The sequence below is a fragment of the Argentina silus genome (assembly GCF_951799395.1).
Source record: "Argentina silus genome assembly, chromosome: 13".
In the NCBI taxonomy this organism is placed as follows: domain Eukaryota; kingdom Metazoa; phylum Chordata; class Actinopteri; order Argentiniformes; family Argentinidae; genus Argentina; species Argentina silus.
The window spans coordinates 16,472,519-16,489,479 of NC_139667.1; the positions used below are offsets into that span (position 1 = coordinate 16,472,519).

Below are 16,961 nucleotides of genomic sequence, written 5' to 3' on the forward strand. Positions count from 1 at the left end.
ATACTACGCACACACACACACACACACACACACACACACACACACACACACACACACACACACATAGGTTTGTGGTTGTCTCTTTCTACAGCTGCTAGTCTTTTTAACACAACTATTCCACTTGCTGTAAAAAATACTATACAGACAAAATATGGAATGTGATTGGCTCCCACCCAAAACCCTGGGGCTTTACTCAGAGGTCTCTCTCCACATAAACATAATGACTCTGGTATGAGAGACTACCTTCATGATGCAACCAGTCTTCCTGCGCTCTCCAGTGGCTCTGGGCTCTGGAGAAGGTGTCCTGCAGGTCTGTCTGTCTCTGCTGGCACAAGGCTAGCTCCCTCTCCAGGCCCTGCACCGCCTCCATCAGCACCTCCCGCTTCACACACCTGGCCTCCTGGGCATTGCAGAGCTGCTGGTCCCCCTGCAGTGGCAGACAAGCAGGACTCAAGTCAAATCCATTTAGATTCAGTCAATACAGATTTATCAAAATACCAGTTTAAGAAAACCACACTAGATGATAAGGTATTGGTAAATGTAGCCAAATATCTCAACTCTTTCACTATGCTCAAAGCATACAGAATACTAACTGTCATTATAGGTATATAGTTATTCATCAGTGACACCAACAAATAGATCTTCTTCTAGTAGAGGTTGAACTTTGAATCTTGAACTTTGATTCTCTAGAAACATTGTTTTGGTATTTTTCATAGAAATTTGTATTGCAGTTCTCTAATATTGTTGCTCTTAGGATGTTTATGAAGTCTAGGCTTGCTAATTATCATAATTCATCATTGACATTGAATGTACTGTATATGATCAATAACTTTGCCCAGGTGCTAAACAGGATACAAGTAAACAAGGAAACGTAGATATACACTGTTATACTAATAATACAATACTGTGGTCCTAAAAGTTGATGTCGTGGCTTTAAATCTCTGGGTTAAAAAGTGCTGATATTTTTCTCAAGCTTCCTACAATAATGACCAAGTAAACACAAATATTAGATTAAATGAATACGCTTTACAGAATAACCCAAAAGTTGCTAACAACTATAGGCAGGAGTGCAAGAAAGAAATGATTTTCTGACCTGCTCTTGCATCATAGAACAGTGAAATATGCAATAGCAGGACCTTTCTGAAGGTCATCTCACTTTTGGCTCACTCTTGCTTACATTATGATGTCATCAGTTGTGACATCAGATCAGTATTGTGACATTGATTGCTCATGATACTGAAAAACATTTGATATTTCTAGACACACGATAATATACTAATGTGCACAATGTTATGAAGCCAGTTATAAAATTAAAGCTTTTTCATTAAAAAGCTCCATCAAAACTGCAAATAGCTTTCATTTGATACAAATACCCACTCCAGCGAAAAATATCAACTTTTTGCTGTAAAAACGATGTTTATAATGGAACAATTGGCTTGACAGGTATTTCTGGTAAGTCAGGTGAGTTCTGTCACATCATTTGCACAGGCATAAAAGAGCTATCAATGTCTAGTATTGATTCTGTATTTGTATTTGTTTTTCAAATGTGATGATTCACCTTTACGAGTGGGTGGAGTGGGGTGAAGTATGTTTCTCTGGCTGGAACATTCTGTTCTCGTACACACTTTCACCCAATAAAGGAGTGACAATAGCACTGGACCCCTCCTTTAGGCATTAATTTGAGAAAACAACTTTTTGAGTTATAGTATTTAACACCCCCACACACATGTATTGAAAAGGCCAGACACAGATAGCTTTCATAAAAACATATATATTAACTTTTATTTATTGACATATTTCAATGTTCATTCAAGTTCGATCACTTTGCAGGCATGCATAGCATTGTCAGTGTAGATATTATTCAAAGACCTGGATAATTTATTTCAAAAGCCATTTCAAAATAATGTATTCAAAACAATGATAAAAATGCAGCATGGTGATATTGATTAATTGGTATGTACATAGCACAACCAGTGATCCAAGATATGCCACCCTTTTCTGTTCTGAAATAATCATCAGTGGTAGACTTTTACTCACTAGCTCTCAAACTCATTGCAAACCTATATACTCAAATAATCAAAACCATTACATTAGTGTACTGTCAGTGCCAAACACATTGAAGAAAATCAATATTTGCTACAAATTACTCACACACCAAGTCCTTTACACATTTCAGTATACTTATTTGAGATCAACTAAATTCTTATTGGTAAACATACAGTAGATCACTTCCCTTAAAGACACAGACCTCTAGGGTGCATTCAAAACATAGAAATTGCTCAACTTTTTGAAAGATTTTCAATTGAACGTATACTCGTTTTGCAAAACAACCTGATGAGGGGCTTGGCGGGGGTGGGTGTGGGTGATTGGTGGGCAGGTGATGACAATTTTACGGTTTGTTTGAACTCAGAATAAGAGATTACTAAAGAAGAACTTTAACATGTTCTTATAATTAAATTTCACGAAAGAAATTAGTTACCTATACTTGCCATGTAAGGTAAAAAGGTATTTTTGACAACCTTCTGCAATCAAAACAATTTATATATATATATATATATATATATATATATATATATACACACACACACACACACACACACATATATATATATATAAATATAAAATCTACATGTAGTGGGCAGTAGGGCCTACATCAAGCTTGTTGTTTTTTAGTTCTAATTCAATGTCTCAGATGAATGATATGGGTCTGGTCAGGTCTGAGAGAGTTTGTATTTGTCAAAGTAGTTTCTTAGTAGTCCAGTGTTTTTTTGTTTTTTTTTAGGTTAAATGGTTATAGTCAGTTTTTTTCTTTAGTCAGTAGCTCCCTAGTCCCTAGCCAACTAGATGCAACAAGGGGTGGGCAGATTTATTGGGGGGCAAGTGATGATAGTGACAGTTTTAGATAATAGTTTCTTTTAACTGAGAATGAGGGATTGGTAGGCAGATTTATTGGAGGGCAGGTAATGATAGTCATGACATTAGATAAGAGTTACTGCAAGCTACTGGCCCAGACCCACCATTTAGATAACACTGCAGGTGACAAGGTTACCATATAAGAGTATCAGGACATTGTTTAACTGTGTGGAAGGACTGTACTGGTACAGATGACTTGCATTTTAATGTCCTCACACGCACTTTTCCAGGTCCCAAGCATCACGCTATGCTTTGTTCTCACTTACTTTTAAAAACGTTAACTTAGTTGATATTAAACAATAGACATTCTTGAAATGTTGCATATCAACATAGATGCCAAACACAAGTCAAGCATTCCATAAGGACTAAGATATCATACTTTGGTTGGCCACACAATGTTTTGAAAATTATGTTTCATTCAACAGTAGGTGAATCCAAACCTGAGTTATGCAGATGATGCTGGTCAAGGTTGTCCCAAAGCATAGATTTAGGATCAGCTGACCTGACCCCAAATCCTCACCTTCACCATTAGGTAAAAATGACTGATACAATGGTGTGATTATTGAACAAGGAGTGTGTGTGGATTTGAAATTGGACACAGGAAGTATGTGAGCTCCTCGGTACACTATACAACTCTGATTAAGGGTAGAATTCTTGACCACATACCAATCTCATTCAAAAGGATAGGCTTGATATAGAGCACGGCCACCATTACAATTTACAAAAGTGCAAGCTTATGGGGCTCATTGAGGTCACATGCATGTCAACAAGGATATTTCTGAATGCATATTCAAAGTAGGGGAACAATTCAAGTAACTATGACACTATGAAACCATTGCTACTACTTCCAGGTCATTTAGAGGCATGAAGGCATTAGGACATTGGTCCCACTTTGCCTTGGTTCACTACAAAATCAATGTGTCAGTAATTTCCATACCCTGGGAATGCATTTTAGGACAATTGAGCTAGAACTCAAGCTAGTGTAAATTTCTGTCAATTTGTGGGCCAAGACTCATTTTCTTTTGTTTTCTTTTTGGGGGGGCGGGGATATATTTTTTTTTATATTCCCACGGTACAAAAAACACTGACAAAAGAAAAATCTCTCTAGCTGCTTACATGAAGCAATGGCTATGTCTGAGTCATAAATATTTTCCTCTCCTCATTTCCTTTCTCTTTTAAAGGACGTAAGGAGTCGTGTTCCTAACAATTGAGAAAAGGCTTAGATTAGTCAGTTCAGCTATCCAACATATCCAATCTCTTACTACCCAATTGTTTCACATTGGCAGATTCGGCACCCACATATGAAAGGAGATGAGGAGAGGACACTACTTTAGAGTATCGGGACACAGATGACCAGCTGATTGATCTGATTGTGGAGTTAGATTGGTTGAGAAGCTTAGAAAAACTTCAAAGAAAACAACTTGGCACACCCTCCCTGAAACATGTAGTGGGACACAAAGCCGTTCTATACACCAGCCACTATAAAAGCTCACACCAGGTTTAGTTGACCACTATCAAGCCGAGCATCCACAGATGCTCACTGAGTCTAGAAAGCCTTGATGCAAGACAGTGAGAGACTCTGGATGAACTTAGCATCATTTCATTAATAGACACAGGGGCTCTCAACTGCCAATCAAACTCGCTCTTCTCACATTATTTCTGGATGTAGATGATGACAATGCACAGGGTTCCAACCAGCCCCAGAGCCTGGATGCCCAGAAACCACAGCAGCACCCAGAAGAAGATGATCACCACAGGCTCCACAATCTTCTCCCCAAAGTACATCTGGGTGAAGCCAATGCCACGCAGGCACTTGTTGAGCTCCCCGAACAGAGTGCCCAGTCGCTCACAATCGTCCACCTGAGGTTGGCGGGTCGTGGGGTCATCTATGAGGGGCCATCTGGCTACAGGGTTACCAGTGGGGCGTGGCCTGGCTCTGGGGTCAGCAGAGGGTCGCAACTTGGTTCTGGGGTCATCCTGTGAGGACAGTTAAAATAGGTTTGTTGTTTGAAACCAAGATAAGTTTGAAAAAACATTTAGGGCCAAATTCCTATGATACATTGCTTTTGATTACTGGGGCCATGTAGAAGGTTATGCACAATTGGAAAAACAGGGACACATTTAAGACACAGACTTGGAGCCAGTTTCCACAGTTTGGAACAAGGAGACTTAAGATGTCCTCAGTGGGGGATATAAGCCTACAAATGGGCTCAGTAATACTGCAGAGGCAAGTCACAACAACAATGGTCTTGGTACTTTTGCAGAATGGTCATGGTGATGTTAAAATGCTGATGGTCAAAGCTTTAGTAAATAATAACATCAGCAGGTGTATATCTGCTAACAATGAAATGTAGTTGATGCTTTATTTACTTTAAGCAGAAGTCACGCCTTGTTCCTTATGTATGTATGTATGTGTGTGTATATATATATATATATATATATATATATATATATATAAAAATTATTATTATTGTTATTATTAAACATAACAAGACCTCACTTAGGCTAATATACATTGGCATGTACTGTGAAATACATGTTTTAAGTCAACTGCCAGCCTTGAAATGTGACTCTGCTGGTTGATTGAAGGTGGAGACATTGGCTGATGACAGTGGGAAATGAGTTTCTACCCAAACCCGATGATACAAATCAGAATTTACAATACATTTATCATTGTTGTTGAACAGTAACTGATCCTGAAGCCAGACATAGTTACCTCAACTCAATGCATTTTTGCATAAGGAGTACAGACTGCCCTGAGAATCTGAGATAAATAACATGAGTGCGTGCCAAGACTTTGCAACGAAACGTTCCTTGGTACAACGTTTATAGATAAGACCGTAAGACCGTATCAGCTTTATACATGTTTCATAAATGTCGATAAACAAAGTACTCAATAGAAAATAATTATAATTTATGAACGAGTACATTTTAACTTGAATGAAACGTTGAATTTATTTGCAGCAAATAAGACAAGTAGTAAGTGGTGAAGCCTAGGCAGACTCGTAAATGAAGCACCACTCCGCGTCCTGAGACAGCGATAACCCGGAAGAGTCCAAAGATTATCTACGCGTCGGTACAAGCTTACTATCTCTTCTTAACTAGCTCATCATGTCATCATCTCAAGCATGATCGTGTGGGCTTAGACGCTTTGCTAGTTAGCTTGGTTAACTTACAGCAAGGAAATCCAACTCGCTTAACTCGTTTGAACTATTGGCAAGGAAATGTACATGACGTTTACAGTCATAACATACACTGAACTTAGACTGGTTGCTAGCTAGCTTCTGTTAATACCTGAGTGGTTTGTCTTGCTGTGTAGTTGGGCGCATGATGAGAATGAAACCTTCTTCTACTCTCTAGCTCCTCAAAGTCACGCCGATGCACCGGCTGGTCATTCACAGTTGGTGTTAAGGTGGACATACTATTCACACCGGTAGAACAATGTTAATATAATAAATCTCAGCAATGAAAACATCTGACGTTTCCGGGCGTCCCTACGTTTGTCACGTGTGCGATAGTCTTATCCCACGTCACGGGGAAGGGGTTTGGCTTGCCTTCTTTCCTCTACCTGCACCTTATTAAAAGCAAGGCTTAAAGGTCTTCAGTTGCTTTTTAAAAGAGTCCAACGTTTTTTTTTGCTCAAATGGATATTTCCGAGTGACAACCAACACATTTGATATATTGTACATCCCAAGCAAAAAAAATAAAAATAAGGTGAATGGTGGATACTTATTTGCATTACCTGTCCAGTTCTGTCAAATCATCAGTGCAGCTGAGGAAAAGAAGACAAGGAGGGGAAGTGAACTAGAAATGTAACCTCAGATATGTCAACTTTGATATCAAGACCGGAAGTAACACTTTTACAAGGGGAATTTCACATTGCTCTAGTTAATTGACAATAGATTCACAGACAATTCAAATGAATTTACAGTGGTCCATTTACAGAGGAGCAAACTTTATTTTTCTTTCCTTATATTGATGCCCTAATCACCAGCCAGTGCCATGCCACAGGTTGCAGATGAGTAGTGATGGGCAAATGAAGCTTTTGTGAAGCACTGAACCACTTGAGCCAATTGTTTCGAAAATGGGTTCATTACTCGAAGCTTCAGTGACCTCTCCTGGTGAAGTGCAAGGCTGCAGTCAAATTAGGCGGGTAGTTGGTGGACAGAAGGCTTTTAATTACACGCACGCACGCACACACACGCACACACACACACACACACACACACACACACACCTCAATGAACAGTGTTGGAGAAACTACTTTACTTTTGTAGAAAAGATCTTTTGTTCTGAAGCATCTTTGCTTTGATCACCCTTGGATTTAAAGTATCTTTGCTTTGAAAATTCTTTGATGCACACACACACTAAGACTGAATATCATGTTCTATTTACAAATAAAGATTGATGAATGTGTGGATTGTGTTATTGAGGAGAGAGTGCTGGGGAAAATATGGCATAGGTTGGGTGTGCTTGTGTAACTATGGCAGGGGGTGATTATGTGGGATGGGGAACACTGAAAGATTACAAGAAGAACACTCAGAGAATACAAACGCAATACCAACAACAGCAACAACGCACCTACTACGACAACCTACAAATTGTGCATTGTTTAGAGCGGTTATAAAGTGTTGAGGCGCTCAAATTCAAAACTGTCGCAACCTGTCACCTGTCAGAATCGAGACGAGGCAGTGCCAGTGAATCACCTGATTGGACCGCGAACCAGTCAGGTGATTCATTCAGGCAATGAAGCAGTTGCTGCTTCGGACGTCATATGTCACGTGATTTTTTTCGCATCAAAGCAAGCTTTGAAGCGGTGGTTCTATGGAATTGTTGTTCAGGGTTTGAAGCACGTATCGAAGCTTCAGTGTCGCACTGCCATCACTACAGATGAGTAGATGAATCAAAACAAACTCTTCTTGTAGGACTACCAAGCTACGTTTTCAGGAGGACTATGAAGAATGCAATTAAAAGTGAATGATTTTTGCTACTTATCATAGAAATACCAACACATCATTCTACTACTTCTTAAAATGATCTGCAGTGAATACAATGTTTGTCATACAAACCAACAAGCATCATAGTTACATTCAGACCCTTTGGAGTGTTGACCCTTGATGTTATGATTTCTTCTGCTCTCACTGTGGGGCATAGGATTAAAACCTAGTAGCCTGCGTAATCCCTAGCTAATCTGCTTCAGTTTCTGTCCACTCCAATGGCAGAGGGGAATCCCAGCCTGGGAATATCAGAGGGAGTATGGAGCTAAACAGAAGTTTTGATGACTCTAGATTCTTTTGGTGAATTATGTATCTAATTCTGTTTGTGCACATTCTACAATGCTGCCTCCTGGTGATCCACTCTTGCCCGTCTCTGTGTACTTGTGTCTACCAAGAAGGGAGCAATGGGACAGGGCTCAGGTAACGTACATTTGAGTTAATTCAATTGTTTAATTTAGCACCTTGCTTTGGTTGCTTGCTTGGTTCAGGTGTGCTCCTTTTAGTTTCTCGTACCAGGGAGATCGGAATCAGAATCAGAATTATTTTATTTAGCCAAGTATATTTGCACATACAGGAAACTGACTTGGTGAGGTTGGTGCATGGGACATATAAAACAATATTTAAAAAACAAAACAATATATAAGCAAATATTAACAAAAACCAGGGAGATTTGACTAATGTTGGCCTCTTGGCCTAAATACATTCTCTTTACACAGAGTGAACAACTGCATCAAGTTATGGCTCTGTGACAAATTGCAAATTATATCAAAAGCATGCATCAGCACTATAAAATCCTTTGTAATGGTTGGATAAAATGTGACAAACATAGTTGGTGAAATACCATTGTAAGACATCAAAAGGCTTAACAAAGTGATAGCCATGTGGTTTGCCGTGCTTGTATGTTTACACAACAAATATAGATCCTCTTTGGTACCCTTGAGTTGCAGAATGGTTCAGCAATGACACTCTGTTTTTCAATGACACTCTGTTTTTCAATGACACTGTTTGCACTGGCAGGTCCGTTTTGTGCTCTGACCCACGCATGTCGGTCATCCCGATCACCGCCCCAGCCGACACAGTCAAAATGCGCCTGGAGAAGACTACCATCTCCAGGGTGCCCCGGGCAGCTTTCTTCTACCTGTCCCAGCTCCAGTACCTGTGGTTGACCTACAACTCCATTACTATCATCCACCCCAGCAGCTTTCTCAACCTTAAGGCCCTGCACGAGCTGCGATTGGACGGAAACCTCCTCTCTGCCTTCCCCTGGGAGGGGTTGAGGGACATGCCCCGCCTACGTACGCTGGGCCTGCACAATAACCGCCTCTACAGCCTCCCTGCCCACGCTGCCCTCTTCCTCCCCAATGTCACTTACTTGGACCTCTCAAGCAATAGGTCAGTCTGCAGTAGGACCGGTCTCTTTACACTGCATCTGTGCAGTTGTATTTGTCAAGAGCTGTGTGGATGGTACAGTTGTGTGTTTATCATACTGTAATGTATTGTGATTTTATACTGAATGCTATGCCTGAAGTTCCTTTGGAGAATATTGTCTGTTTTCTTCTCCTCGCCTCGGCATGACCTGATTCCTATTCTGTTCTATTATATTAAATTGTTTTCTATTATTGTCACGCCTGAGGTTGCTGTCTGGTGACTCTGGTGCCCTCCTCTGGCGGTACGGGGCCAGTGGCCTCCCAATCTATCAGCATTCATTTCACCTGTGTATTCTGTCTCCTGTTTGTTATATATAGCCTGTGTGTTCCCCATGTCTTTGTCAGAGATTCTCCCTGTTTGTCTGTGAGGTACCCTGTCTGCTCTGCAATCCTAGTCGTTTACCCCATTGCCCTAGTTCCAGTTTCGTATTTCTTTAGTTCTAGTTATTCCGCTTGTTAAGCGCGTACCTTAGTTAACAGAGCTTGGTTTTCTCCACCTTTATTTTACCCTTTTTTCCCCCAGTGTTTGTTTGTGTGCCGTGCCCCAGTTTTCTCATTAAAAACTCTCCTTGATTTACTTTACGCTGTCGTCTGAGTATCTCTCCGCACTTGGGTCCACTGCATGATCATTGCTAACAATTCTATTATATTTGTTCTATTATACCCTAGGTTGACCACTCTGCCCTCAGAACTGCTGGAGCTCTGGCTCCCCCTCCCTGGGCAGCTCAGGGGCCCCACACAGAGAAGAGTATTGGGTATGATGCACAATTAGACATATCATTTTAGCTTTTCTACAGAGAGATTAGTTTTAGGTTATAAAAGTAGCCACTAGTACAAATAATAGATTGACAGAAAATGTTAGTTTTTGACAGTTGTCCTTTGTGACAACATACAAATTCATGCAAACATGTAAATGCTAATTATCAACATGCAAATGATCTCACAAGCCGAAGTTTTCACAACATTTGTTGTGAACCACATTAAGACACATTAATCTCTGTCCGGATCTCTAGGTCTCCATGACAATATCTGGCTATGTGACTGCCAGATGTCTATACTGATGGCCCTGTCCAAGTCCCTGGGAAGCCCTGTGGTTTTGATGGACCAGCTTCTGACCTGCAGCAGGACCGCTGACCAGCCAGATATGCCCTTCACGCATGCCGACCTGTCCCAGTGCATGAGGCCCTCAGTCCAGCCCTCGGCTACTAGGGTCACCACCCCCCTGGGCAGCAATGTGATGCTCCGCTGTGACGCTACGGGCTACCCCACGCCAGCCCTCACCTGGACCAAAGTGGCTGGACCGTCTATTTACAACACAGGTAGGGTACCTAAACCCTGATGATTTGGATCTTTAAAACCTGCCTTTAATTGAGGGCACAAGCTTTCCAGTGCTTTGTTTTACATGGTTTAAAGGTAGACTCAGCAATATGATGTAGCCACGTAGTTGCCAGGCTTCTACCGGCAGATAGATAGTGCAGAAGTGCAAAGCAAGATTATGACTCTTATTGTCAAGCAGCTAGCACATTGCATTGCCATGCTCATATGCAAATGCCTATGGAATCGTTTACGAAGCTGACATATCTCATGCAAATTTTCATGGTAAGGTCATAGTGCTGAGTCTACCTTCAAGAAAATCATTCACTGTAGTTGCGGAATATGTGTCACTGTCTTTGTCTGACTATTTTTGATCATGATAGAATGCTGTCAACAGCCAGACAGCACAGGGGATTCTGAAAAGCTACCAAGGAATTTGGAAAATTGTAAGTACTACCGTACACTCGCTACCTCAGATAGTTAGTGTGTTTCTTTTTCTACCCAGTCTTGTTGCCATGTGTTTATTTATTTATTTATTTGTTTATTTATTTTTCCTTTATGTCAATAGACATCACAGTCTTTTGTTATGTTCCAATGTTACAGTTATGCAGGAATCTCCGCGGGTGGGAATCCGACGGTCTATCATCAGCCTGAATGGAATTTCGTACAAGGACGCTGGGGATTACTGCTGCCAGGCACAGAACATGGCGGGAACAGTGGAAGCTTCCATTAGCCTTAAGGTGGTGGGGGTGATTGCCACATCCCCCTCCCCGAAGAAAAAGACCCAGAGAGCTCCTCCTAAATCCTCATTAAACAGCAGGAAATCCCCTTTTTCACCAAAGTCAAAACAGACACTGGCTATAACCTCTGTCTCTACCCCTACAAGGAAGATGCTGACACTGAAATACATGACACCCCCCACTCTTACAAACAAGACACAGAGAACCAACATTGCCATGATCTCTTCTCCATTAAAAAAAGTGTTACTGTCCTCCCCACCGAGGAACATCAAGAGACGCAAAATGAGGCCAAAGGCAAAAGAAAAAGACCCAGACACCCACTGATACTACACCCTCTTCGCCAGTGAAGTATACCACTCCATTGTCCACTCAAACACCCAGGGCCAAAAATAGTGGACCAGTCATCTCCTATGCTCTGCTTTTCCATTGGTCTCTATCCATCTACCAACAAAGGGTCATATACAGGTAAACAGGATTACTATTGGCCAACAGATGGAGTTCCAATGACATGAACCATGGTCAAGGATCAGCCAATACAAATTAATGTGTTCACAAGGGGGTCTATTCAGATTTCTTTGCGCTCTGTGCCTTTTATGCACTTCTGGCTCCGCACTTTCCAAGATTTGGTATTCCCATTTTCAAAAGCTGCACACATATCTCGCCAAATACACCCTCTGCCTCAAAATCACACCCCACTGGTGGCCAAGATTCTTGGAAATAAATATTGGAAAGAGGAAGCATTTTTCTCTCTTTCCCCCCTTCTGACTCACAGGTGGCAACACGTGTCTCGGCATGTCTTGCTGACATTTCTGCTTGGATATCAGCCCACCACCTCAAGCTCAACCTTGACAAGACTGAGCTGCTCTTCCTCCCAGGGAAAGCCTGCCCTCTCCAAGACTTCTCCATCACAGTAGAGAACTCTACTGTGACCCCCTCCCATACAGCCAAGAACCTTGTGGTGATCCTTGACAACCACTTAACCTGTGTGGCGAACATCACAGCGACAGCACGCTCCTATAGATTCTTCCTCTACAACATCAGAAGGATACGCCCATTCCTCACCAGAGAAGCAGCACAAGTTTTGGTCCAAATACATGTAGTCTCCCGCCTTGACTACTGCAACGCACTCTTGACCGGACTCCCCGCCTCCGCCATCAGACCTCTGCAGCTCATCCAGAACGCTGCCGCTCGTCTGGTGTTCAACCTCCCCAAATTCTCCCATGTCACACCCCTCCTCCGCACCCTCCACTGGCTCCCGGTAGCAGCTCCCATCAGATTCAAGACCCTGGTGCTTGCCTACTGGGCGGCAAAGGGAACAGCCCTTCCCTACTTGCAAGCAATGGTTAGCCCCCAAACCCTTGCACGATCACTCCGCTCTTCCACCTCGGCTGCCCGCCTGGCACCGCCACCTCTATGTGGATGCAGCAGCCGCGCTACTCGGCCATGGCTTTTCACTGTCCTGACGCCCCGCTGGTGGAATGAGCTTCCCCCCACTGTCAGAACTGCAGAGTCACTACCGATCTTCTGCTGTAGATTGAAAACCCATCTCTTCAGGCTACATCTTAACAGTCCTTCCTAAGACCTCGTCACCCCCACTACCCTCCCTGTACAAGTTCTCTCCTGTTAACAAATAATAATGTATTTGTAAGTCGCTTTGGATAAAGGCATCTGCTAAGTGCCATAAATGTAAATGTAACGTTGTTCCCCTAGCAACGATGGGGCAGAGTGCTCCACTGCCCCACAGCAGAGAGATAGGACAAGGAGCACAGCAGGAGTGTGAGCACACACACACACACACGCTAGAGTAATTACTCCAAAACAGCACTATAAGGATTGTGAGTCAAGTTTATTATATTTATACACACCAATTTCACCATTGAATCGCTATTTTGTATTAAATATAAAATACATGTTGCCACAACGTTCAGATGTAACAAGCTTCTTGCACCACAGGGCCACCTTTGGTGGGGCACTGCCCCACATGCCCCTTCTGTAAAAACGCCACTGGAGATGGAGGGTGTGCTATATTGTGGATATTGAAGGCTTACCTTGGCAATGTTTCCACCACTGATTTCGCAATGCAATATCAGCACCGTGGACAGCAGATTGACAGCACTATGGACAAAACATTATTTTGCCAGCATGTACATCTTTCTGTGCCTGTGGTTTGGATAATTTAATTGAAATTGATGGCATCCTATGTTTTACTGAAATGAGAGGACACAAACATGTTGCACTGCTTAGAAGATCCCCTTCAACCGCAATTAATCCCCACATTAGAGGTTTCACTTGGCAAACTTGGCACATTATTCTCCACAATTCAAATCCACTCCAAAGTAGGTGGGCTATGGCAAAGAACAGGCTACTTAGTTGTTGTTTAAAGCCTAATGACAATGAGAATCCAGTTTTTACATGTTACTATCCAGAAGCACGCCTTCAAAATAAAGAGTTTATAGACATAGGAAAGGGATTACTCCCGATCTTGTCTTCATAGATTTCTTTTGGCCACCAGAGAGATTGTATTTTGAGGCAGAGGGTGTGATTTTCCAAGTGCATAAAGTCTGGGACGGCTATTTGGCAAGATATGCGCGCACCTTTTCAAAATGGAATGACCAAATTTTGGAAAGTGCAGAGCCAGAAGTGCGTAAAAGGTGCAGAGCAAAAGGAAATCAGAATAGACCCTAATGTTTGTACAAAATAATTTCTGGTGCAAGTAAAACTGCAATGATGTGTTTTGGCCTGTAGAGAGCGTCTTTGGGCCAGGCCAGTACTCTATTGCAGTAAGAGTGGCCTGGTAGGTGCGACTTCAGTTGAATTGCTCAGTCAATCATATATTTCCGTAACACTTTGTTGACAAGTTTTACTTTAATTTTTCTCTTTACTTAACAGTGTGAACAAATTATATTTGACAAACAAATGTATGTAGGCCCACATGGTAGTTACAAAGGAAGATTTGCGTGTATGCATTGTTAATTAGTTCTTGTGTATCTGTTTGCATGTCTGACTCTCAACATAGAGCAATACCCTGTTGACACTACTGAGCTGAGCCAAGCTGAGCTGTACTATGCTGGTGTGGCTATGCTTTCACCATAGTTGCTGGAACAGTGCTGGGGGGGGCAGAAAAGTAGAAGTACAGCTTTCCAACAGGATCTGTTGTGTTGCCAAGCGAATATGCTCTTGGTAGTTTTAAACTATTAAAAATGAACACATATGAATACCATACAACCTTGTTTCTACGTATTTTACTACAGTATAGCTGTCCTCCAAGTGACAATGATTGTGACAGGGTTGTGATGTTTTCTTTCATCTTAGCTTATTGTCTCTCTCAGGACTTTTTACTAGCCGCAGAGAGAGCGAAGGTGAGAGAGAGATAACACATATCACCCACTTATCTCGCTAACATCTGTCCAAGCAGTAAAGGTCCAAGGTCAGATTTAAACAAGAAACTCCCTCTCCTCTCCCCAAGAAAGTTGCCAAGTCATGCGTTGTGTGTGTGTGTGTGTGTGTGTGTGTGTTTGTGGTGTATGCATGTGCATGTGACCAGTGAGTCATCAAGTCACCGGTTATACTGAGTGAAGCAGTAGTGACTGGTGAAAGGAAGAAGGGATATGATGTTAGGTCGTTGAAGGTCATAGATAGATAGATAGATAGATAGGATACACCTGGGGCAGTTCAGTGGAGTGGGTTGAATGGTTGAGAGTGGTATAGTTGGTTGGTTAAGTGGTTGAGAGTGGCTTCAGTGGGGTAGAACTGGTAGCAAAGAAAGTGCATTGTCCTGAAAGTTCCATGGCAGTTGCAGTAACAAAGGAGCTCACAGAATGTTGAGGCCGAAATCAACATTCCACGATGTTAACCGGTTGAGAGGTTTTGAGTTACAAAAGGCTTAATAGTTTTAAAAAGGTAATAGGTATCAAATAGGTATCAAAATAGTTAATCAGAGTTGACAATTTTACAGTTGGCACATTTTACAGTTGAAATGGTGTTAATAGCTTAATTGCATCTTTTGGTTTCCATAGACCTCCATGTTAAAAAGTGCACTTTCAAATTTGTTACGTTTAGGGTTAAAGTTAAATAGGTATCAAAACCAAAAGTCATAGCACTGTGAGTTAGATCTCTCTGCATGTTTTAAAATTGGAATGGTGTGAATAGCTTAAAAGTTGTAGGAGGAAGAATTGGAATAATACTAATACTACTACTACTACTAATAATAATAATAATAATAACTATGTCGAAGAACAATAGTTGGACTTGCTTAAGCAAGTTTGGAACCAAGAAATGGAGTTCTGGCAGGGCCAAAGCTGCATTTATAGGTCTATCTAATGAAAATGTAAGCCCCTGCACACTTGGATATCATGTCAAAATTCTCCTTTTGTTTTTTAGGCTTTGTCTCTGTGCATAAGAACTATTAGGGTGATTTTCAAATAAACTTAAAATCTAATGTACGTGCTCATTTCCTGCACCCATGCTGATATATTGAGAAGCTATTTTCAAAGACCTTACTATGCTGCGCTTGTGTGTGGAGGTGAGCGCGAAAAGAGGCGGAACTTATATAATTTTACAATGGACTGTGACTTGGAAGGGGGGAAATCCAGGTCAGACCTCAAATGAAATCACGCATTTGCTAGACTTAACAATAAATATAAATATGGAATGCCGTATGAACAGTATAAACAGGTATGCACATACTGTACATACCTGTTTATACTGTTCATACGGCATTCCATATTTATATTTATTCTGCTATCTACCTCATGTTACTGTTAATACATATATATACTGCTAGACTGCATTACCGATACAGTTCATATGCTACTACACTGTTCATACTGTAACTTATTTACTCTGCTATAATGCTAATGTTTTTTTTCACTGCACTACTTATATTATACTGCACTACTTACTGCTCATATATTGCACTACCTGTAAATACTGTTCATTGCACTTTCTGCTATTTTGCACTTCTGGTTAGACGCTAACTGCATTTCGTTGTCTCTGTACTTGTACTCTGCACAATGACAATAAAGTTGAATCTAATCTAATCTAAAATCTAAAAATTTAAAACAAAGTGGGAAAATGTATGCGTCATCAAAAGATAAAATCTGGCAAAGAATCACCAACTCAATAAATCTTCTATCAAAAACAAACCTGAGGCGATTGAAACCCTGAACAAAAGAAACAAAAGGAAAAGGCTTTACAACTCGTGAACCAAGTGGCCAGCAACGGCCTGGGTATGGAGGGGTCATTAAAAATCCAGATGGATAATACTGAAGATCCACCAATGATATGTTTGTTATTTTAATTTAACATCATATGGTTTAAACTGTTGCTATAGGCTTTAGTTTTTTTATAGGCTTCATATGTTGTTTTGCTTTTAAGATGAACCTTCACCATCAACTGAGCACACCTGTGATGAGTCCGAACCATTCCTCCTGTGCTCCATTGTCGACTAAGCTAATTTTACCTCCTCAACGCCGTAGATGACAAAATTTTAATCAAGAAGTTCATTGAGATGGTCGACAGTGGAATGCAAAGCATTGGAAAAGCTCTGGTCACAATCCCCAAGGCTAAAT

At 41.3% G+C, this 16,961-nt stretch overlaps 1 protein-coding gene across 1 annotated transcript; it reads right to left on the reverse strand.

Annotated features, from left to right (window-relative positions):
- Positions 1-1,751: 1,751 nt before the first annotated feature.
- On the reverse strand, positions 1,752-6,400 carry fam241a (family with sequence similarity 241 member A). The gene is made up of 2 exons (XM_083684027.1): positions 6,208-6,400; positions 1,752-4,890 (listed from the first exon to the last, which is right to left on the reverse strand). The coding sequence occupies exons 1-2, from the start codon at positions 6,331-6,333 to the stop codon at positions 4,567-4,569; spliced, it is 450 nt and encodes a 149-aa protein (XP_083540153.1). The 5' UTR covers positions 6,334-6,400; the 3' UTR covers positions 1,752-4,566.
- Positions 6,401-16,961: the final 10,561 nt, after the last annotated feature.